At 41.1% G+C, this 22,284-nt stretch overlaps 7 protein-coding genes across 7 annotated transcripts; 4 read left to right on the top strand and 3 right to left on the bottom strand.

Annotated features, from left to right (window-relative positions):
- Window positions 1-4,822: 4,822 nt before the first annotated feature.
- Ugt303A1 (UDP-glycosyltransferase family 303 member A1) lies at window positions 4,823-6,469 on the bottom strand. Its single transcript, XM_017246255.3, has 2 exons — window positions 6,211-6,469; window positions 4,823-6,153 (listed from the first exon to the last, which is right to left on the bottom strand). The coding sequence occupies exons 1-2, from the start codon at window positions 6,467-6,469 to the stop codon at window positions 4,835-4,837; spliced, it is 1,578 nt and encodes a 525-aa protein (XP_017101744.3). The 3' UTR covers window positions 4,823-4,834.
- A 173-nt stretch (window positions 6,470-6,642) lies between these two features.
- Window positions 6,643-8,290, top strand: Ugt304A1 (UDP-glycosyltransferase family 304 member A1). The gene is made up of 2 exons (XM_017246815.2): window positions 6,643-6,892; window positions 6,960-8,290. The coding sequence occupies exons 1-2, from the start codon at window positions 6,643-6,645 to the stop codon at window positions 8,288-8,290; spliced, it is 1,581 nt and encodes a 526-aa protein (XP_017102304.2).
- An 819-nt stretch (window positions 8,291-9,109) lies between these two features.
- Ugt35A1 (UDP-glycosyltransferase family 35 member A1) lies at window positions 9,110-11,049 on the top strand. The gene is made up of 2 exons (XM_070281944.1): window positions 9,110-9,403; window positions 9,537-11,049. Exons 1-2 carry the CDS (start codon window positions 9,130-9,132, stop codon window positions 10,865-10,867), a joined length of 1,605 nt encoding a protein of 534 aa, XP_070138045.1. The 5' UTR covers window positions 9,110-9,129; the 3' UTR covers window positions 10,868-11,049.
- A 586-nt stretch (window positions 11,050-11,635) lies between these two features.
- On the top strand, window positions 11,636-13,317 carry Ugt35B1 (UDP-glycosyltransferase family 35 member B1). Its single transcript, XM_017246232.3, has 2 exons — window positions 11,636-11,911; window positions 11,967-13,317. Exons 1-2 carry the CDS (start codon window positions 11,671-11,673, stop codon window positions 13,286-13,288), a joined length of 1,563 nt encoding a protein of 520 aa, XP_017101721.3. The 5' UTR covers window positions 11,636-11,670; the 3' UTR covers window positions 13,289-13,317.
- Window positions 13,318-14,370: 1,053 nt separating this feature from the next.
- Window positions 14,371-16,045, top strand: LOC108128576 (UDP-glycosyltransferase UGT5-like). Its single transcript, XM_017246253.2, has 2 exons — window positions 14,371-14,637; window positions 14,694-16,045. The coding sequence occupies exons 1-2, from the start codon at window positions 14,397-14,399 to the stop codon at window positions 16,043-16,045; spliced, it is 1,593 nt and encodes a 530-aa protein (XP_017101742.2). The 5' UTR covers window positions 14,371-14,396.
- Window positions 16,046-17,153: 1,108 nt separating this feature from the next.
- On the bottom strand, window positions 17,154-19,098 carry LOC108128539 (juvenile hormone esterase). Its single transcript, XM_017246216.3, is given in 5 exon segments — window positions 17,154-17,377; window positions 17,442-17,574; window positions 17,633-17,962; window positions 18,028-18,822; window positions 18,825-19,098. Coding segments are annotated over 5 exon segments (1,647 nt in total). The 5' UTR covers window positions 19,039-19,098; the 3' UTR covers window positions 17,154-17,202.
- Window positions 19,099-20,487: 1,389 nt separating this feature from the next.
- On the bottom strand, window positions 20,488-22,230 carry LOC108128524 (UDP-glycosyltransferase UGT5-like). The gene is made up of 3 exons (XM_017246203.3): window positions 21,940-22,230; window positions 21,620-21,876; window positions 20,488-21,561 (listed from the first exon to the last, which is right to left on the bottom strand). The coding sequence occupies exons 1-3, from the start codon at window positions 22,190-22,192 to the stop codon at window positions 20,488-20,490; spliced, it is 1,584 nt and encodes a 527-aa protein (XP_017101692.3). The 5' UTR covers window positions 22,193-22,230.
- Between the last annotated feature and the right edge of the window lie 54 nt (window positions 22,231-22,284).

Genomic DNA, 22,284 nt, shown 5'->3' with positions numbered 1-22,284 from the left:
CGATTTTTAGTGGACTACAATCGAAACGTTTGCGATTTTACTCCAGTGAATTAAGTGAAGGCTCGGAATGCGTATACGCAGTGTGTGCCAGATTGAATCGAATGGAGTCTGGGAAACTATCATGAATAAGGGAAAGGTCCAGGAAAGGACTTTGATTATGAGAATATGTAGGAATCTAAAAGAGTAAATACAGTATAATTGTTAATAAATTATTTTTCGATTTGAGCTCGAGACAAAATGGAACCTTTACTTTTCCTCCACTTTATAAGCTCTGTCAGCGAAAGCATTTCATTTGATTTATTTACCACATTGCCTGGTGGTCACAAATCCATATAGATAAATGTGGCCCAATCTGGGAGGTCCGGGTGTATTAAAGCAATTTATAAAATCTCGGCTCAGGGGCAAAAAGTGTACCCGAGACCCACTCCGATGGCAGCCACAAGCCATTCAATGTCCAACGGGATTAGAGACAAATTAAAATTGTAATATTTTATTTATGTGCGTTTGTTGCTGGAGTTGTTACTGGGCTGCTTACGAGGAACAGGAATAAGCCCAACAACAACAATAACAAATAACAACAATGAAATGGTAAAACCAAACTGGAATTGTGGCACGTTGTCCTTTTGGTCCTGGCTTGTCCTTGGGTATTACGGGTTAATTTGTGTGTTTATTGCAGTTGGCCAAGTTTGGCGCAGGGTTTCGTTGTTCGTTTTCGGACCATCTTTGGGGAGAGGACAGACACTTGAACGTATTTACACGCGATATGCCAACAACAAGTCTAACAGAGGCAGCAACAACAACAAAACAGTTGAGGAAACAACAACAACCATAAAGGGAATTGAACAGAAACAGAGACGGCAAATGGCAAATGCCGAACGGCAAAACGAAGTATTGTAGACTATTTAAAAAATTTATGTGCGGATGTTTTGCCGTCGGGATATTTCCGGTTTATGATGATTATGTTTTGTGTGCGCTTCCTCTGGCCTCCCTCCTCCATATCCTGCCCCACCCCCTCATCATCATCCTGACGCTTTCCCCTAGCTCCAATCTTCCATCCATCGCTTTTATTTTCGTTTATTTTTAACAAGCGGATTACTTGGCGTCACTCGCTTTCCTTTCTCTCACTCCTTCATAGCGATTTTGTTCTCTTTTCCTCTTTTACCACCGCCCACCTCCTTTCCGCACCCATTCATCGTGCATAATAATAAACATAATTTGGTTTATTCTTTATTTTTTATTCACTTTTTTATGTGTACATTTGCCTAGCCGGAAAATTGTTGCGTGTGCATTTTAATTATTATTATTTCCCCACTGTTTTTTTGCGTTTATTGGTTTGGTTTTTCTCATAAAAGGTTTGGTTGGTTTTTCTCATTATATATTTACTTTTACTAACTATTGGAAATTAAAAGCTACACACCTATTTAAACACAATAGATTGTGTTAAGAGTTCTTCATTAATTACCAAAGGCCTACATGGATCCCAATAAGTTAATGTTCTTTTGTCTTTTTCAGCATCCCGAAATGAAATAATTTTCACAAATAACAAACCAAGACATACTTTTACATTTTAAAACATTGTAATATTATGTTGATTCTTGACGTTATTGTTTCTGATTAATTTAATAACTGAAGAGCTTTAAACTTCCTATTCGGTGGTAGTGACACATAACGTTACAAAAAAAAGACTGACGCAGTGGAAATTAATTTGGCTGGAAACTACCCCAAAAAAATGAAAATAAAGAAAGGAACCGGGAACAGGGAGTTGCAATACGAGATACCAATAACCAGAGAGCTGAAAAAAAAAACCAACAATGAACCGAGCGGATCGGGAAGCTGGGAATTATTTTTATTCCTTCATACAAAAGGCGACATCGTCTGGCTTTTATTACGCTTGGTCATTTGCTGTTGTTTTTGGTGGCACATGGTAGCAGGGGTGCGACGGCGACATGGATGTGGCACTGGGTCCTGGTCAATGGCCAGCAGCCACAAAAAGTAATCTCTGAGCATAAACGCATATCCTGGACTGCAATTATGCCAAATGTTGAGCATAATGCCACCGCAATTTTCATTACCGCACACGACACGGCCAATGAACATGTGTGACCTCCCCTTATCCCAGCATCTCCCCTTCCGCTCAACGCCTTGTACCGCACTTCACCCGTCCACCAAAAATAAATGCTAAATTTTGATCCACATTTTGTTGGCGGTGTTAAGCTCTGAAACGCTTATTAGGCCCACAGACCGGCAGGAAGCAAAAACAACAGGGGCTTTCTGTGGAGGGAAAAAAACAATAACTGAGCCTTAAACCAACAATGCTTGTGCTTTAGCCACTGGTGTTGCTCCTACTGCTGCATGTACGCCTCATAAAAGTCTAATTAATTAAAATCGTGCCCGAGCAGCCAGCGGCGATCCCAAAGCCAATGTGCCAGTCAGCTTTGGCGGCGGCCTCGGCCACGGCCTCAGCGTCAACGCTGCGTATGCGTAATGCGCTTTGGGACTTTGGCCAGGATAGCTGGCTGACTGGTTGGCAGTCACTAATTAAAAGCCTACCGCATAACTTTTCTGACAAACGGAAAAAAAGGAATCACATAAGAATGAAAATAACATGGACTTTATCATTGTGACGAATCCGATATTCCCTTTAATTGAAATTTTTGTCTAAAAGGTATATAGCAGGGAAATAGGTTAAAGGCTCCTTATATATAAATGTAAAAGAATTAAAGATTTTAGAAATAATATCTAAAGATAAAATTTTTAACTTATAGTGTATTCATGTGTGTTGAAAAAGTAATCATCTCTGGATATGTTAGTTCTCCGCATTAGTTCCTGTTATCCCTGTCCGACTATTCCTGATCCTTGGGGAAGTTGGTGGTGGTGGTGGTGAAATCACTTTTAATAAACTTCTTTTCTACTATTGATGATTTTTATTGCGCGAAGGCTTTCATGAGCTCGGCGAGGATGTTAATTAGATTTTATTATGCGTGCGTTTGTGTGTGTTTGTCCTTTGTGCGCTTATGACTGGGGGCCAGATAATGCCAGCGGGGATTATGGCTTATTAAAAGGCTTATGAAAGTCAAAAGAAAAGTTTACTTAATTTCAGTTAGTTAAGCGCCAATGAAAGCCGCCCACTTGAGTATTGGCCAAGTCCAGTGTCAGCCTCAACTCCCACAATGCTGGCGCAAAGTTTCCCTCGGCTCCGTTGCCAAATGGCCAATAAAAATGGCCTGACTTAGGTCAACTTCCCATCCCGCCCCAGCTCCCAAAAGGCAAGAGGCTTTGGCAATTTTACAAGAATTTTTGGATTAGACTCGCCGCCAGTTTATGGCCGGCACATAAATTCAAATGTTGCTCAAACATAAAATCAAATAAAAATCTGCAATAAACATCAAATTGACAGAACGTTGAGTGCAATTTGGTTTTGTGGAATCCTTCGTCTTTTCATTTCAACTTATTAACATGCCAGCATTTTTCTCATACATCACATTTCCCATTTTTCGTTTCGATTTATTTTTGGCATAAATAATTTTACATTCTTGTGGTTGGAATCTGCATTCATAGACTTTTGTTTTCAATTACTAGTGTAGGGTTCAAAGGGATGAAAATGAATTTGACGAGCTGGAAAAACAGACATCCTTCGATACGTATAATTATTATTATTTTACAGAGAATGTAAAGGTCCATACTTTTAAACCAAAGTCATTTATCGCAAAAAGTAAGGTAAACCTTGATATGAACACGATTCAATTACACTATATAATCAATGAACCCCCCTTTTTTACAATCAGTCAACGCTTGTTTATTTGTTTTCGTTGTCCTCCATACCCTTTATAGAGAAATCACTGTAGCTGGGACTGTTTTCATGCGGGAAACGTTCGTTACCTTGGCTATCGATGGACCGACACTGGCTTTACGCTTCAATGGATTCAATGCGGCTTTTCAACCTCAAGGAAGACCCGATCCATCCCCAGGCTACACTTCCAGGGGTTCCACCCCCAAGTTCCTTTGACCAGGCCACCTTCTCGGATCCACGTCCCTGGGATATTTTACCCAGCAATTGTGAGAGCAATTGTGCGCACTTTTTTCCCTCGGCTTGTCCGGCGCATTTTAATGTCCTCTTTCCATCTAGTAGTCACTTTTTTCAATACCTTGGCCCTTTATTCGAGTCTTTTTTTGTGAAAAGAGTTGAAAACATGCTGGGCACGTGCTGATTGATGTAAAATGCGTAATGAGCGCGGTTATGTTTATGGCCAAAAAAAGAAAATAAAAAGAGAAATAAAAAGGAAAAGGGTCCGGATAGATAACGACTAAAAGGAGAATAAAGTTTTTTAATTAGAATATACATGGCAATTGTGGGGAAGGTCACTTTCTTTTCAGTCTACTGCCTTTTCCGAGTCAATATTTTGGTGTTTAAATCTAGAACTCCTAGGAATCAATTAGACATTTCTTTCAAATTTAAAATTTATTTGGGACTAGACATATTTGATATACCTAATCATTAGTCACTTAGCCGAAAGATTAGATAATAAACTATCACTACTGATAGGAATGTGTAATACAGAAAAACAAAAACACTTTTTTAAGATACTCACGATTGGGGTTTATTAGAGTTCAAGTTTAAGTTGGTGGAAGGTCGCGGTCGGTAAGCCGAGAGATAAGCTAATAAAGTTTGAGCAAAAATGTTTCCAATAATATTTGGGTTATTGTTTATGTATAGAAATGTTTTATTGGGCTTAATCTTTTTAAAACAAAAGTATATATTGATAACAACATTAATATTTACATTTTTGTTCATTTATAGCTTTTTCTTTTGGGTAGAGAGCATATTTATTGCAGATTACCTTACCATTGGCAGATTAAACCTGTACTCCAGGTTTCTGGTGGCAAAGGAGACCAGTTTCCAAGCCAGGACAATCACGATGAGGGCAGTGAAGCCAATGCGCCCGAATAGAACAGAGATTATGTCCACATTGTAGTATTGCATGAGAGACATTTCCTGCTCGGCGATTCGCATGTGATCGGCTCCTTTGTGTCTCAGGACGTACTCCGTCCACCAAACGGCGGTGTCAATGGGGGACATCGGCTGGTCGTGAAATCTCCCGGACAAATCCAGAGCTCTCTGCTTGTATGAGCTGGTGTTCAACATATCCCCTATGGCCTGCAAAACTACTTCTTGGGAGATATCTGTTATGTCTAGGCTTCGGGCCACTCCCATTTTCTCCATTCGCTTGGTGTTTTGGAACTGATCGAAGAATAGGGGCAGGCAGAGTATGGGCACTGCATAATGAGCGGCCTCGATGATACTTAGCACCCCGCCGTGGGTGATGAAGAGTTTCACATTCGGGTGGTTGAGTATTTCGCGTTGGGGCAATAGACCACTGACATACACATTCCTGGTATTGTTTGCGATCGTCTTATCCAACCGCTTCCAAATCACACGTTGCTTGAGCCTCTTGAAGGAATTAATCATTAGCTCGGGCAGTCCAGGTGGCAGCCACTTGTCCAGCATCTGCAGACCCATCGAAAAATAAATGACTCCATGCTCCGCGCCCTCAATGAAAGCCCTCAGCTCATCGTCTAAGGGCTCCGGCGGTGCGTCCAAGTGCATTCCAGCCACTTCCACCAAGTTGGGCACATTACTGCGTACCCGGCCCAGACTAAAGTGCTGATTGATCAAGATCAAGGAAAACCTCCGTCGGATTTCGTGCAGACTGCCAGCTCCCTCAGAAAAGTACTTTTTATAGAGATCGATTTGGCGCGGCAGGTAGACAAAACGCTCTACCAAGCGCTCTTCTGTGATAAAAATCAGGTTGTACCACTTCTCCAGCAAACTAAGCCCCGGCGAGTAGCCCAAGGCTGACATTGGCTCGTAGACACTCGGGGCGGAGTTGCCGGCCAAAAAGTCAATATTCCAAGCCGAGCCAAAGGCGGCTAAGCCCACCAGCGGAGCATTAAAGTGCTGGGCAAATCCATAGAGGGCGTCGGTGTGGGCAGCCTCCAAAATCACCATCGAGTATTCGGCACTCTTGTTGAGCAGCAACTCCTGGACACCAGGATCCTCTAGTATGAACTTGGAACAGTTGAAAAAGTAGTCGGAGACGAACTGGGCCTCCATCCACTTGCTTAGCTCGAATTCATAATCGTAGTCAAGGAGATCTATGACCAACAATTTATAATTATTTGCGATTAGTGGAACTATATTCTTATGCTTACCTTGCATTTGCTGATCGAGTCTGGCCACGCGAATGTGGTGAGCACCCTCAATGTGCGGCAAGTGGGTGACGGCGGAAATGATGGTCAACTGATGGCCCCGCTGGACAAGGTGCCTCAAATATGGCTCAATCAAAAGATATGATGAACCGAAAGTGTATGAGAATATGCCCAGTATGTTCTCCGATTTTACAATTCGAGGCTCTAGCAGGCAAACGAGAACAAGGGTCGGTAACAGCAAACCCGAAAGGCTCCTCGACATTGCTAGATCCAAATCAACCGCACATGCCGCTGCCCGAACTGATACTGCTTATATATTTTTTATTGGCTGAATAAACAGTTGGGTACAACACTCTCATTGGGACAATCTAATCAGCAAAATGCGAATCGTCAGCTCTTTCTGGCAGTCAGTTGTAATTTGGGCGCTGGATGGAAATGTTTCCCCCGGGACGATGGTTGCTCTTCTGGCCCACGGTCATAAATGCGATCTGTTGGCTAGAAGCTGCTCGGATCCTGTTTATCGCCCCATTTGATTCACATTCTCAGTGCGCGTTAATGTCGCCCTATGTCCAGGGACTTGTCGATCACGGACACGAACTTACAGTGGTGCGGGCTTATGAGGAGTGCATGTCCATTGTAAATGTGACTTCCATTCGGATAATGGATAATCACAATGTAATTTCAGGTATGAGGTTCCTCCACCTTTTTATGGAGAAATAATTCTCGTGACTTACATTTATATGAAATTTTAGACTTTGAAGATGTAATTTTTGAATTATTTGTTGGTTCTCCTGGAGGAAAATGGGCAGAAATGCACTCCATAGCCAATATTATGATTAGAGCTGGACTCAATGTTCTTCTCAATCCGGAAGTTCAGGCCCTGATGAAGTCTAATGTCACATTCGATTTGCTCATTTTGGAAGCGGGCTATACGGACTTGCTCTTTGGCCTCGCTGAACATTTTAACGCATTGCTGATTGGTATATCAACCTGTGGAGCAGACTGGAATATCAACCGTCTAAAGGACTATGGGGTATCGGTGGTGGAAGAGCCAATAGTGCCAGCGGAAACTCAAACCTCAGGCAGCATCTGGGCCCGCCTTTATAATTGGTACATCATTACAGAGGAGTGGCTGCTATTTGAAATGATTTTTATCCCAAAACTTCAAATGGTACACGATTATTTTTTTGGCCATCTGGATCAGTCATTCTTGGAAATCCGGCATAGTTTTTGCCTAATGCTACTCAACCAACACTTCAGCATGTTCCGAGCCAGACCGAACGCTCCTGGATTAGTCGAAGTGGGTGGCCTTCATATTCCAAAAGAAGTTCCTAAGCTCCCAAGAGATCTACAAGCTTTTATCGATGAGGCCGAACACGGAGTGATTTATTTTTCAATGGGAGTGGAACTAAAGGGCAAGGATTTGCCAGCAGAAATATTGAAAACGTTTCTGGAGATCTTCCTGTCTATACCACAGCGTATTATTTGGAAATTCGAAGGGAAGCCTTTCGAAAACTTAACTCAAAACGTTTATATGGCGAAGTTTCTGCCCCAGCTAGCCATTTTAGCCCACCCGAATGTAAAGATTTTTATTTGTCACGGAGGAATGTTGAGCGTAATGGAAGCCGTCTACTATGGAAAGCCACTTTTGGGGCTTCCATTATTTTTTGATCAATTCCGGAACTTTGAAGTTTTGGTGGACGACGGCATGGCCCTGGTAATGAATATAAATAGTTTTAGTGGTGACGAGCTTAAGAGATCAATAGATAGCTTAATAAACAATCCAGCCTTCTTGGACAATGCCTTGGCCATATCCCAAAGGTTTCGCGATCGGCCTACACATCCTTTGAAAAATGCCATCTACTGGACAGAGTATATCCTGCGCTACAAAGGAGCCAAACACATGCGGGTACCCAATTCGAACATTAAATTTACAGAATATTATTCCCTGGACAAATTTCTATTTTTGGGACTTCGATTATTTGTTACAGTTTTTTCGGTTTTCTTTGCCCTTTCCAAGGGGAGATGTTACCTCAAATATTTTGTGAAATTTGCCAAGCGCTTTTTGCCACAGTTCGGATGATTGTATATTCGGATGTATTATTTAAAAATAAGCTATTTTACAAATCAATATTATATTTATTAATAGCTTCGAAGTGAAAAATATTTGGTACTTCCATTTAATTGTTGCTTATTTTAGTCATACTTAGATTACAGTAGAGACATTAATGATAAGCCCAGTAATACCTTATCTTATCTTAATTATTCGATATTTGAGATTGTTAAAACGGTACTTAAGTTTATTTTTAATACGCTTCAAATTATTTTGTTTTTCGTTAAAAGTATTTAATTAATGCTTAGATATATATGTATAACAATAATTGTATAATAAATAAATACTTTTAAAAATTTGAACATTTCTGAAGTCTATCTGAAGTCTATGCTAAAATAAACGATATATGATGTACCTTTTGTGTGTTCAAAGTTTAAAATACAACAATTAATAGCTGGAATAAAAAAATATCGAATGGGAGGATATTTAAGAGAAAAGAAAAGAGAAACCAAATGAGTTTTAACACAGATTAGATTTTATTCAAGAGAATAACACAAATTCAAGAGAAACAGATAGTTGCATAACAACTGAGAGTTGTATGTAAACAATCAACAAAGTTGTCTAAGGCAAGCCGGTGACGCAAAAAAAATATATGCGCATAAGTTTAAATTTTTTAGTTTAAATGTGTAGAAAATAACAAAAAATCGTTGTACATAAAAACAATGCTTCTGTCTCGCTCCAGTGAATTTTGATTAAAAAGTGTGAGCGTAAAGTCTCTGGGTATGCGAGTAAATAAATGGGCACTCACAGATAATTATGGCCAACTTTTTGTAGCCGATTAGTTGCTGTTTGTCAGCGAATCGGTTGAAATGCGAATTCCGTGTTATGGAGCTGGTATCGGCCTGTTGTTGGTTGGCCTGGTGCTTGTTTTGAGTGCAAATGCCGATGAAAAGGTTCAAAGTTCCCGCATTCTGGCCGTGTTTCCCTTTCCCGGTCGATCTCAGTATATTTTCGCCGAACAGTACCTCAAGGAGCTATCCCGACGTGGACACAATGTCACCGTAATCAACACCTTCGGTAGCGACAAAATTGAACCCAATTTTCGAGTAATTGGTGCAAAAAAGATACACGAATTGATGGCAGGTAACAATATGATTGAATATTATTATAGAGTTTACGATTAGATAGTTCCATTGAACTTAATTATTTCACAAGCTATGCAGTAATTTCAAGTATTTTAAAATAGAAACAATTAATTAAATAATTATACTTTCAGCTTTTAACAGTATCATGTACAATACACCCACTAGCCAATGGAAAATGCTGACTATGACTACGGAATTCATCAATCTTCTAACCACTTGCATACTGGATGATCCGGCTGTGAAGGAGCTGCTGGACAGCGACGAGAACTTTGACCTTGTCGTGTTCGAAACGGTCCAAAACGAGGCTCTCTTTGGATTAGCCCAGCACTTTGGAGCCCTGACTATGGGAATTTCATCCTATGGAACGGATCGACATATTGACGAACTAATGGGCAATATCTCGCCCCTTTCCTACAACCCTATGCTCTTGTCATCGCGAACCGAACGAATGAGTTTCGATGAACGCTTCTGGAATCTTTGGGATGCCTTGCTCCTTTGGGTGCATAAGCGGGTTGTTCACTTGCCAACTCAAAGAGACCTACTTAGAAAATACTTTCCAGAGTCGAAGCAGTCTCTAGAGGAGATTATGGATAGCTTCTCTCTGGTTCTGATGGGCCAGCACTTTTCACTTAGCTATCCGCGTCCCTATCTGCCGAATATGATCGAAGTGGGAGGTCTTCATCTGCAGCAGCAACGTAAAGTGCAACCTCTGCCCCAGGAATTGTCGGATTTCGTCAGCCAAGCCACTAAGGGAGTAATATACTTTTCGATGGGCTCGAACATTAATAGCAAGGATCTGCCGCCGTCTGTTCGCCAAGCTCTGATGGAAACCTTTGCCAGCTTGCCTCAAAGTATCCTATGGAAATTCGAGGACGATCAGCTGTCCGATAAACCGGCTAACGTTTTCATTAGCAAGTGGTTTCCTCAACCTGATATTCTGGCCCATCCGAACGTAAAGCTTTTCGTTACCCACGGCGGATTATTGAGCACCATCGAGAGCATATATTTCGGAAAACCAGTTTTGGGACTGCCAGTTTTTTACGATCAGCACTTAAATATCCAGAGGGCCAAGCAGGCGGGCTATGGTCTAAGTGCCGATTTGTGGACTTCGAATGCCACAGTTCTGATTCCGTTGATACAGGAGCTTCTGGAGAATCCCAGCTATGCCAAAGCGGCTCAGACCAAGTCTAGGTTATTCCGCGACCAAAAGGAGACCGCCCTGGAACGCGCCATCTGGTGGACGGAATATGTACTACGAAATGATGGCGCCACCCATATGAGGTGTGCCTCCCGGGATCTGAGTTTTGTGCAGTTCCACGGATTGGATACCTGGGGCCTACTCATCGCAGCCGCGCTTGCCTTGCTACTGAGCTTTGCAATTGCTCTGAAGCTTCTATTCAGGGGCCTTTGTTACGTAATCGCCAAACGTCGAGATCGGGCGAACAAATTGAAGACACAGTAACCAATTAAGGTTATTAAGCTGACTATAGTTCATGCCGCACTGATCGTTTTTTATGTTTTTTAACCCTAGCATAGTATAAACGAAACTAGTTGAGATTATATGTTTTGATTTCGGAAAATTGTGTATAACAACCCACCTATTAAAATAAAAATTATATTAAATAAATGTTATTTTTAACAAAATCATTGAATTTTCTTTTTTCCCGTAATTTTAAAAGAACGGGAAATGTGCAAACATGCATTGTCTTTTTCAAAATTAGAACAAAGATTGTTTTATTTCAGGGACCGTAAATAATGATTATTGTTATGATTTTTAAAATAAAACTCATAATGTTTACGGTCCCTGTTTTATAAGATAACTTCGCCTAACTGATCAGATAAGCTTAACAACCATTTTTTGAACGCATAAACTCTTGGCATTCAGTTAGTTAATAAAGATTGCTTAATGTATTTACACTTAGGAAAATTTAAAACAAATGTTCTCAAATTAAAAAAAAATGTAATTAGTGTATTTTTTACTGATTTTACTGCCAATTTTTAACTTTCTACTCAAAATATTTTAATAAAAAAGTAAAACAAACTCCACAAACTATAATAATAATAATACTTTTTAAGGGGTTAAGTATATAAGGAAGTGATTGGGAGCGTCAAGTAAATGTGGATTGCCTACTAAATTATTGTAATCGCATCTGTCGAGAATTTTTATTGCGTGTCTTGTCGGTGGCGTTATCTAATAGAAGGTGAAATTCATAGGACAGTTTTTTCCACTCAGTTGATAGCTTATGTTCAGAGACGGCTGGCGAGATGCTACCTTTGAAATTAAGTGCAATTTTAGTGTTGCTATTTCCTGTGTGCCTGGAGGCAGCAAGGATTCTGGCCGTGTTCCCATTCCCAGGACCGTCGCAGTACATAAATGTGCTCCCATATCTAAAAGAACTTGCCGCTCGGGGACACGAGGTGACCTCGATTAATGCTTTTCCTCAGAAGAAGCCTTTGAAAAACTTCCGCGATGTTCCAATACTCGAGGTGTTTGAAAACTACAATGGCAAGTCAAGTAACACATTTTTTAGATCTAAAATTATTCATTTTTAATTTTATAGAGCTAATTAAAGACTTGAATCAGCCAATGAACTTGTGGCAGGAGAATAATTTTATTAACAAATTTTTTGTCAGCGTAACGAGAGCTGTTTTGACAAACAAAGAGGTGAATGAGTCGCTCCTGCCACCTGGAAAGGATCACTTCGACTTGATAATCGTAGAGGCTATTAGATCAGATGCCTATTATGGATTCGCATCCCACTTCAATGCCCCAATCATAGGTCTCTCGACCTTCGGCACTGACTGGAATATCGATGAGCTGGTGGGCAATGTATCTCCAATGTCATACACTCCCCTCGTGACTGCGGGCTTTACAGACCGAATGAGTTTCAAGGAGCGTGTTACCAATTTTGTGGATACTACAGTAGCATGGTTAAACTACAAATATGTGCACATGCCGGAGCAGGAGGCGATGTACGCGAAATACTTTCCCGAGGCTTCCAAGAGGGTTCCATTGTCGGACTTAAATAGGAACTTTTCACTGGTGCTGCTCAATCAGCACTTCTCTCTGAGTTTTCCTCGACCATACGTTCCGAACATGATCCAGGTGGGCGGCCTGCATATATCCCACAAGCCGGCTCCCTTGCCCAAGGACTTGGAAGATTTTATTCAGGGCGCCGGCAAGGCAGGGGTTATCTACTTCTCCTTGGGGTCTAATGTTAAGAGCAAGGACTTGCCCGCAGAGAGAAGAGAAATAATCTTAAAAACTTTTGCCAGTCTTCCACAGCGAGTCCTTTGGAAATTCGAGGAGGACCAGCTGCCGGGTAAGCCGTCGAACGTGTTCATTAGCAAATGGTTTCCCCAACCGGACATTCTGGCCCATCCCAACGTTAAGCTCTTCATCACACATGGTGGGTTGCTAAGCACCATCGAGAGCATCCACCACGGCAAGCCGGTCCTGGGACTCCCATTTTTCTACGATCAATTCCTGAATGTGAAAAGAGCAACACAGGCTGGATTTGGACTGGGACTAGACCACAAGACAATGACGCAGCAGGAGTTCAAGGAAACCATCGAAAGATTGGTAAACGAAAGCCAGTTTGCGGACACGGCCAAACAGATGTCCGATCGGTATCGGGACCAACCGATGACCCCTCTGGAAACAGCTATTTGGTGGACGGAGTACGTCTTGCGGCACAAGGGAGCCTATCACATGAGGGTGGCTGGCCAGGATCTGGGCTTCTTTGCCTATCACAGCTTGGACGTGATCGGTACTCTTATGGGAGGAGCTCTTCTGCTTCTAGTAGTCGTGTTGGCCTTGTTTTTCAAGGGTATCAAGCTCGCTGGTTTTGGAAGCTCCAAGAAAAAACAGAAATCTCATTAGGCTTTATTAAATTTTATTGTGAAATGTAATTTTGTGTTTTTATACCCTTGCAGTGGGTATTATAATTTTGTCCAAAAGTGTGCAACGCAGTGAAGGAGACATCTCCGACCCTTTAAAGTATATATATTCTTGATCAGGATCACCTCCTGAGTTGATATGAGCATGTCCGTCTGTCCGTCTGTCTGTCCGTCTGTCTGTCTGTCCGTTTCTATGCGAACTAGTCTCTCAGTTTCGAAGCTATCGTCTTGAAACTTTGCACACATCCTTCTTTCCTTTGCACGCAGTATATAATTCGGAACGGCCCGGATCGGCCGACTATATCCTATAGCTGCCATATAACTGATTGATCGGAAATGGTATAACTTTGGTGTTTTTAGAGTTAGAGAGTTCAAATTTGACACGAGAGCTATCTTTGGCAAAACATTACGACATGCCAAATTTCATAAGGATCGGCCGACTATATCTTATAGCTGCCATATAACTGAACGATCGGAAATGACCCAAATTTCGTGTTTTTGAAGATAGAAACACAGGGTTTCAGGTACTTTTCAAATTCTTAATCCAACTCGTAAAAAAAAACAATTTCCTTCCGTGAAGAAATTTTTGCCTTCAGGTGGCTCCAGTTGGATGATGAGCCCCAAATCTTCTTTCTTCTTTCTCGGGTCCATTCAATTCGCCCCGATGTGTACCGCCGTGTCTTCTCTAGCTATCGTTTGCAGACACTACCGACACCTAACAAACCTGACGTGTCTTCAAATAAAGCTGAATAATTTGGAGCTGGAATTGGAAAAAATTTCATACTTATCTTTATTCATCCGTATCACTAATTTGAATAAACATTTGTTATCACACGCTCCTAAAAGTGTATGTGACAACGGAGATATAAGTTTACTGATTTACACCATAATCATGTTAGGTACTTTCCCTTCCTAGTCTGTTAGTTAACCTAATCAATGTGGAAATATTATGATTTATGGTTTTCCATAGTTCAGCATAGTGTGCTGTAATCTTATCGGATTTTATTATCATATTAATTTATATATCGTCTTTAACGTGAGGGCTTCAGTCTGTAGTCTGAGCTCGGTCGAAGCGCGTGCCCGTTGGAAAAATGTTAGCTTTAAGATGGTTTTGGGTGGTATTGTGCATCCTACCTGGATTTTTGGAAGCGGCACGTATCCTCGCTTTATTCCCTCTTCCAAGCACTTCCCATTATATATATGTCCTGCCTTACCTGAAAAGTTTGGCTTCTTTGGGCCATGACGTGACCTCAATTAATGCGTATCCATCAAAGGAGCCTGTAAAAAATTTTCGAGATATTCCAATTCTAGAAGTATTTGAAGGAATTGAGGGTAAGTGTCTTAGTACAAAAAATGTGTACAAATTTTAATTAAAATTTTTTTCTCAGAAATTATAAAATTATTAACCACTCCCATGAACACTTGGCAAGCTGTTGAAATCTGCAATGAGTATAGCGTAAATCTTACAAAAAAAGTATTCAATAACGATGCCGTTCGGCGGGAAATTCTAAAACCAGGAAAAGCCCAGTTTGACTTAATAGTTGTGGATCTTTGGCGGTCGGATTCTTTTTATGGCTTGGCAGCCTACTTTGAAGCTCCCATAATTGGAGTAGCACCCTTTGGAACCGATTGGAAGATCGATGAATTGGTGGGAAATCCTTCACCCTTATCCTATCTGCAATCGCCATCTTACAAATTTAGTTTGCCAGACACCCAGACATTCGGAGGGCGCCTGTTCAACTTTGTGGAGCAGTCTATCGCCTGGGTCAATTGGAAGTGGCGTTACGCGGCAAAACATGAAGCCCTCTATCGAAAATATTTTCCAAATATCGCTGATAAACGTTCTTTATCGGATGTGTCTACAGATTTTTCGTTGATATTCGTTAATCAGCACTTTACCTTGGCTCCACCGAGACCTTATGTACCAAATATAATTGAAGTGGCAGGAATGCATGTCCAGAAGGAACCCCAAGCGCTGCCCAAGGACTTGGAAGAATTCATCCAAGGAGCTGGGGAGGATGGCGTAATTTACTTTTCCCTGGGCACCAATATTAACAGCACAGAGTTTTCGGAGGAACGAAGGAATGTAATTCTTCAGGCTTTCTCAAGTTTGCCGCAACGGGTACTTTGGAAGTTTAATGAAGAGAATCTCCCGGATAAGCCATCTAATGTCTTTATTAGCAAATGGTTCCCCCAACAAGATATCTTGGCGCATACAAAGGTGAGGCTTTTTATCACCCATGGAGGCTTGCTCAGCACCATTGAGAGCATCCATTACGGCAAGCCTTTATTGGGATTACCCTTCTACCACGATCAATTCCGCAATATGGAGTATGTTATGCGTCAAGGTCTAGGTTTGGCTTTGGATTTAAAGAAAGTGACAGCCGAGGAGCTTAAGTCTAATATTCTTCGATTGCTTACGGAGAAATCTTTCGATGATAAGGTCAGGACCACCTCGGCCCGGTATAAGGACCAGCCCATGTCCCCACTGGACACGGCTATATGGTGGACTCACTACGTCCTGCGCCACAAAGGAGCGCCTCATATGCGAGTCCCTGGCAGAAAACTGGATTTCTTTACTTATCACAGTCTGGATGTATTGGGCACATTGTTTGGTGGAATTTTATTAGTTCTATGCATAGTGGTCATTTGCATAGTTCTGTGTGTGAAAATGTGTATTAGTCCGCGTAAAGTTACCAAAAGTACTAATAATATTAAGAAAAAATTAAAAAAGCGATAGCTCTAAGCAAAAGAAAGATAAAAAAATTAAAAGTAAATACAGAGCTGCTAAGCAAAGCTTAAAATAGAGATACCTAGAAATTTGTGTTTGGTTCAACGCTGTTCATTTATTTAACCTTTAAACTTTGTGCTTGCGGCACCCCACGGCTTTCAGTTTGTTTTTACCACAGAAGGTTCAACCAAAATAATGGGATATTATGATGCGCACATTTACCCCACACATAAGTTGTATATATGATATAACGATGCCATCCTGGTCGCGGACAAAGCTCCACAATTGGCGTCCAGTGAATTATGGAATACGCATACAAATATTTGCGTGGCATTCGCTGCTTGTGCGTATTTATTAACCGCTGCCAATCAGTTGCATACGCTGCGTATGCGTAATATTAAATTGCATGGAGTCACTTCCGTTGGATTGGTTTGGTTTGGTTCATTGGGGCTCGACGGCTTATGCTGCTTTTGGCCGTTTTTGGCCGCATTGCCAAATGCGTAATCAAAAATTCATGAGCTATATAAATGTGGTGTGGCTGGCGGTGCCATTAGTTCGGTGTATTTTGTGTCGGTATGCAAATGCAGATAATTTCATGCGATTTAGGGTTGGATCTGCTGACCCCCGTGCATCGGCTCGTTTCCGATCCCTTTAAATGCCCAGTCATTATGAAGAAGAGGCAATTTAATGATGTCCTGTTTTGTGGTTCGTCTCGTTTTTAATGAGCTGATGATTATCGCAGAAAATATTTATGTATTTGCCTATGCCAAAATTCTCCCTAGTAATCACAATTTAATTGCCATCAATACACATCGAGAGTAAAGCAATTTGCACTTCTCTTGACTGCATCTTTCGGGCAACTTGTTTGGAAAAATCTTCTATTTTCAGTCAAGTCAAATCCAGTCGAGGTGTATTCCTAAATTGGCAGAAATTGTTGACTTTTCACTGGTTCACTGGTTGCTAGTTATGCATTCAAGCATTTTGTCCATTTGTTTGTTAATTTTTGAGAAATGCGAGCAGTGATACGATGTCTTTAAAATGATTTTTTTCCTCTTCTTCTTTGAATTTTCAGCTAAAGAAGTAGAATAATCCGACTAATTGGACAGATATTAAAGAGTGTTGCTGAAATAATCTGTATTTTTGATTTCACTTAAAAAAGTTAGGTTTCAATAATAGTTCGAAAGGGGAAACAATTCATCCCAAATGCTAAATCGCTCCTGATGGAAGCCACCAGTCTTAGGTGAAACTTTGTTGTCGATTTCCAAGTACGCCTTTTCCTTGGAATTGTACAGAGGCCAGTGTAAGTCCTTTAGGTATTCATCGCTTGAGTTGTGAGGATTCCTAAACAAAAAAAGCATAAGTTGGTTTATATCTTGCGTGCCTTAATAGATAATATACAACTCACCCTTTTTCAGCAAATTCGAGCCACATTCGCGTCATTCGCTCAATCATGAAACTCTCAGGATCATCTGGCTTGGACAGAGGACTTATTAGTCCCACGTGGAATAAATACAAGAGCTCATCATGGTGAACAGGACCTAAAAATATTAAGCAATTTTACCCACGTTTATAGATGTCTTAATGTTAGTTGCTTACCCATTGCTTGTTGGTTGTCTGGGTTTTTGAGAAAACTATACCTGCCCTTGTAGCGGAAGTAGTAGGCATAAATGGGAGTATGAGGGGACAAAAGCCGCAAAAAGCGATCGGTTGCCACATTAATTAGAGCGTCGCTCACAAGCTTGCCGAAGCCGTTCAGGGACTTGGGATACTCCAGTTTATCGAGGCTCTCCGGTAGGTATTTCTCCCTAAAAACGCGAGTCGCATATCGCGAATGGTTCGTGCCCCGTTCCAGAAGCAGAGAGATTGAAGCATAGTGTTCCCAGTCCTTGTTATAGTTGCTTATAATGCTCTCATTGCGTAGATCAACTATGGAAATTGAATTTAAACTTCATAAAGCTTGAAGCTAAAGTAAAAATTGTCCTAAAACTTACAGAACGCTCCAGATAGAAATTCAAACTCTGTGACCCCTGTGATTAGTGGCACCTTATAGAAGTCGCCACGTCGCGCAGTTTTAAATGGATCCTCGATAATATACCTTTCCTGGCCAAAGTCCTCTTCGACTACGATTCTCCAGTTTAGCACAGGACTCCAGCCAAAATCGAACATTCCGTTGTAGGTGCTCACATAATCCAAAGCGGATTTCTGTCGCATACACTCTACCATTTCCTTTATCGGTTCCTGGGGACAATTCAAAAGTCTGGCCTGGCGTTTTGCCAGCTGAAGGTCATTGGTGTGGTATTTAGGAGGACCATAAGGTGAGGCACTCATGCAGATTCCTCGATGGAAAAGACCTCGCGACATTGGCGAAAGCATATGCAATCCAATACTAAGACTACCGGCACTGTATCCTAAGAGGGTCACTTTATTTGGATCGCCGCCGAATCTATGGATGTGTTTTTGTATCCAACGAAGAGCTTGAACTTGATCTTTGAGTCCTGCATTGCCAGGAGCGTCCTTAGTTCCAGTAGCCAGAAAGCCCAAGCTACCTAGGCGATAGTTGATTGAAACCAAAACGCAATCCCGATCCATAAAATGCTCTGGTCCGGCCAAATAATTGCTTTGCCCTGAAAACACATAGAATCCTCCGGGATGCAAGAAAACAATGACTGGGCGACGCGCTTTTAAGTCCTTGGTGTAAACATTGAGCCGCAGGCAGTCCTCGGACACATCGGTCATATTGTCCCACGGTTGCGGACACATGGGCCCATCTTCGGTGGCGTCGAAAGTGGACTCCAGGCCTCAACAGGTTGGGGGTTCAGAAAGCGCAGCTCTTCCAGAGGCGGCTTTGCATACCGAATGCCTCGAAAGGCATGAAAGGGCAATCCCAATCTGGAAGTCAGATTAGCACCTCTTACGCGTCCCAGGTCGGTGTCTACTTCTATGGAGAAGACCGATGAACTGGCCTGCAGCACCAGCCATGTAGCTAAAATCCACTTGATCATCTCTACGCCTTCACTAAACTGAATTGTATAACATTTTGTGGGGACTTTTATACCGATTGGTCTGCTGAATTTTTGTTCTTGGGTTTTTTCCCGCAATGACAGTAAACTGATCTGGCATAATAACGAGTTCAAGCTTGATGATTAAATATATATAGATTACGATACTGTTCAGCGGAATAGTTGTCTTGAGACAAAGGAGTCGGAATTTATAAAATTCGGCCTAAAAAAAAGCTTGACTAGACACTGGAAATATTTTTTTTTTAAATGAAAATTAATATGAGGTTTCGGGTGGTACTCGTATAATTAAGAAGAAACTTATAATAATAATTTATTTGGATTCTAATCTCGTCGCTTCAAACATATTTCGTTTTCAGTTGAATCAATTAATCTAAGCAAATTTTCCCATCTGGTGGATCTCTATTTTAGATTGCTTGAATCTTAAATAACCCTAAGTTTCTATACATATACAAATGAATATAATATATCTTTCGTTATATTTCTTACGAAAAACACTCGGCCCCCTCACTACGAACTTGAATGCACATTTAAGCCTGGTTGGCATTAAAGCCGCCAACATTTCCGCTGATTTTCCAGCAGCGTGGCCATGGCCCAAAACAGTTTCAATAAGTTGTGCTAAAAGTTTTACACGCCTTTTGCCGGCTCAAGGACTGGGATGAGGAATGGCGGATGGAAACTAAGCGGAGGATGCACGGCAAGGAAAATAAAAGCATTCAGCCGAAGGCGTTTGTGGGAGTGGCAGTGGGCGGAAGAGTGGCAACTTCGGTGGTGGTGCTGTTAAAAATTTGAACGCGCTGATGGGCATTTTTACAACTGAAGCGTTAACTATGTGCAACTTGCAACACGAAGAGAGGAGAAAATAGGATCCAACAAAGGACGAATACCCTGTTAAAGGGCATTTGGGAGTTTCTTTATCATTGAAATTTGAATATAATTATATCAACTATATTGGTGAATATTGTACTAGGTTTTCATCAAATATAAAATGCGCTTTTTAACCTGTACTTTGTATAAGAACGTAATGAAACAACTCTTCTCTTTCATTTATTTTGAAGTTATTTTTTTGAAAATAAAAATAGTAACAAACATTTGGAAGAACATGGCCTTCCATGGAGGAAGAACATTCCTCACAAAAGGTCCGCAAAAAGTAGTAAAATCAACAAAGAAACAAAACAAAGTAGGATGAGAAAGAGAAAAATATTTTTTCGATAGAAGTTCACAATATTTTTCATTTTAGTTTACAAGTTTCTAGCCGCAGGCTGAAACCAACCGCACACCCCGCCAAAAAATCCAATGGAATTTCCATGAGCTTGTTCAGAAATATCAAATGGTTATAAAACTAGCCAATTCATATACTTGATATAAAACGGTAGACTTTTAAATAAAAAATAACCGCTTTTTGAATTTTTTTCGCATTTATTTACAATTATATTAATTTTGTTTAATTTTTGGTGCTTTTTTAAATGTTTTCTTTAAAAATAGTTGATAAAAGCGCTTTAAAAGCCATAAAAATATTTTGATTGGCAAATAAATAATGACAAAAAGTCCACTGAAGAGAATTAGCAAAATATCCAGGCTGTGGTACTGGAAAAAGTTGAGTTCCTGTGCGGCACTCTTAAGGTATTTGGCTCCCTTGTGCCGGGTGACGTGTTCCACCCACCAGACAGCACGCTCCAGAGGAGTTTCCGGCTGATCCTGAAACTTCTCGGACATATCGCGGACATTCCGAGCGAACTTTGGATCCTGGAGGAGACGCTTAGTGGCAGCCAGAAGGTTGTCACCTTTTAGATCCTCGTACTTAAGTGTGATTCCCATGCCACTTTTCTCCACTTTCGCTATAATCATGAATTGGTCACCAAACAATGGAATTCCCACTACCGGCTTGCCATGGTAAATGGACTCCATAATGCTCAGCCGACCTCCATGGGTGATGAAGGCAATAACCTTATCATTAGCCAGAATGTCGTCCTGCGGGAACCAGTCAGATATAAAAACGTTATCCGGTCTTCCAGGCAGATCAGAATCTTCAAACTTCCACAAAATTCGCTGCTTTAGTTTGCTAAAAGTTTCCAAAAAGGCTTGACGCTTTTCCAATGGCAGAGTTTTACTTTTAACATTGGAGCCCAGTGAGCAATAAATCACTCCATGCTCGGCTTCTTCAATAAACTGACGAATATTCTCGGGCAGTGGTTGTGGTGGTTGGCGATTGATGTGCATTCCACCCACTGGGATCATGTTCGGGGCAAATGGTCTGGGATAAAGAAGGGATGCATGCTCGTTGACGAGAACTAGATCTGTATTCCTGCGCATCTCGTAGAAGTCCAGTTCATTTTTAGGAAAATATTTACGGTAAAGGGTTTTCTGTTGGGGCAATACGAAAAAGTTATGGAGGCTATAAGAAAAAGTCACAAAGACAAAGTTGACCAATCGCTCCCATAGGTTCATGTGGTCGGTAAAATGAAGTAGGGCATGCGGTATATACGAGGACGTAAAAGGAGTTCCAACCTTCAAATAATTGTTTATTATTTTTTAGTTTATTTTAAACATTCTGCGACAAACTCACCAGGTCTGCGTGAGCTGGCATGGCCCCAACCGCACTCAAAGCTATGAGCGGAGCCTTGAAGTGCTCGGCCAGTCCCAACTGAGCTTCGTTCAGAAATACCTCAGCAATCACAGCATCAAAGGTCTGATTTGATTGCACTAGTTCCAACACCGAGCTATCATTCAGCAAAGCTTCTGTAATTTTGAGGCCCATGTTGTATAAATCCAAGGGATGAGACCACGTCCTATTAGAATTTTTCACAAGATTCCTCACATGTTCTAAAAAAAAAGTTATAATATTAAAACACTCAAATAAATTTAAAAATCAGGTACTTGTTGTACCTTCCATTGCCTTATGTATGCCAAGTGCCGTAACGTCCCTAATGTTTTCAACAGGATTCTTTTGCTCGAATGCCGAAATTAGGGTTATATTGTGCCCTGCATTGGCTAGACCTTTAACCAACGAAAATCCCACATGGTAATGGGAGCTGGCAGCAGAGGGGGACACTACCAGGTAATTGTAACCAGAAGCTTGTGCAAGAAAATGAAAGCAGAACAAAGAAATAAAACCATATTGGAGACTTTTTCGGCGCATTTCAGGTTGATTATTTCCTTTAGAACCAGTCACTTTCACTTTCAGACACTAACTAATCATACACTGCTTGAGCATGAAATACAAACCGAACA

The sequence above is a fragment of the Drosophila bipectinata genome, chromosome 3R (genome assembly GCF_030179905.1).
Source record: "Drosophila bipectinata strain 14024-0381.07 chromosome 3R, DbipHiC1v2, whole genome shotgun sequence".
Taxonomy (NCBI): domain Eukaryota; kingdom Metazoa; phylum Arthropoda; class Insecta; order Diptera; family Drosophilidae; genus Drosophila; species Drosophila bipectinata.
This window is presented reverse-complemented; position numbering and strand designations above follow the sequence as displayed.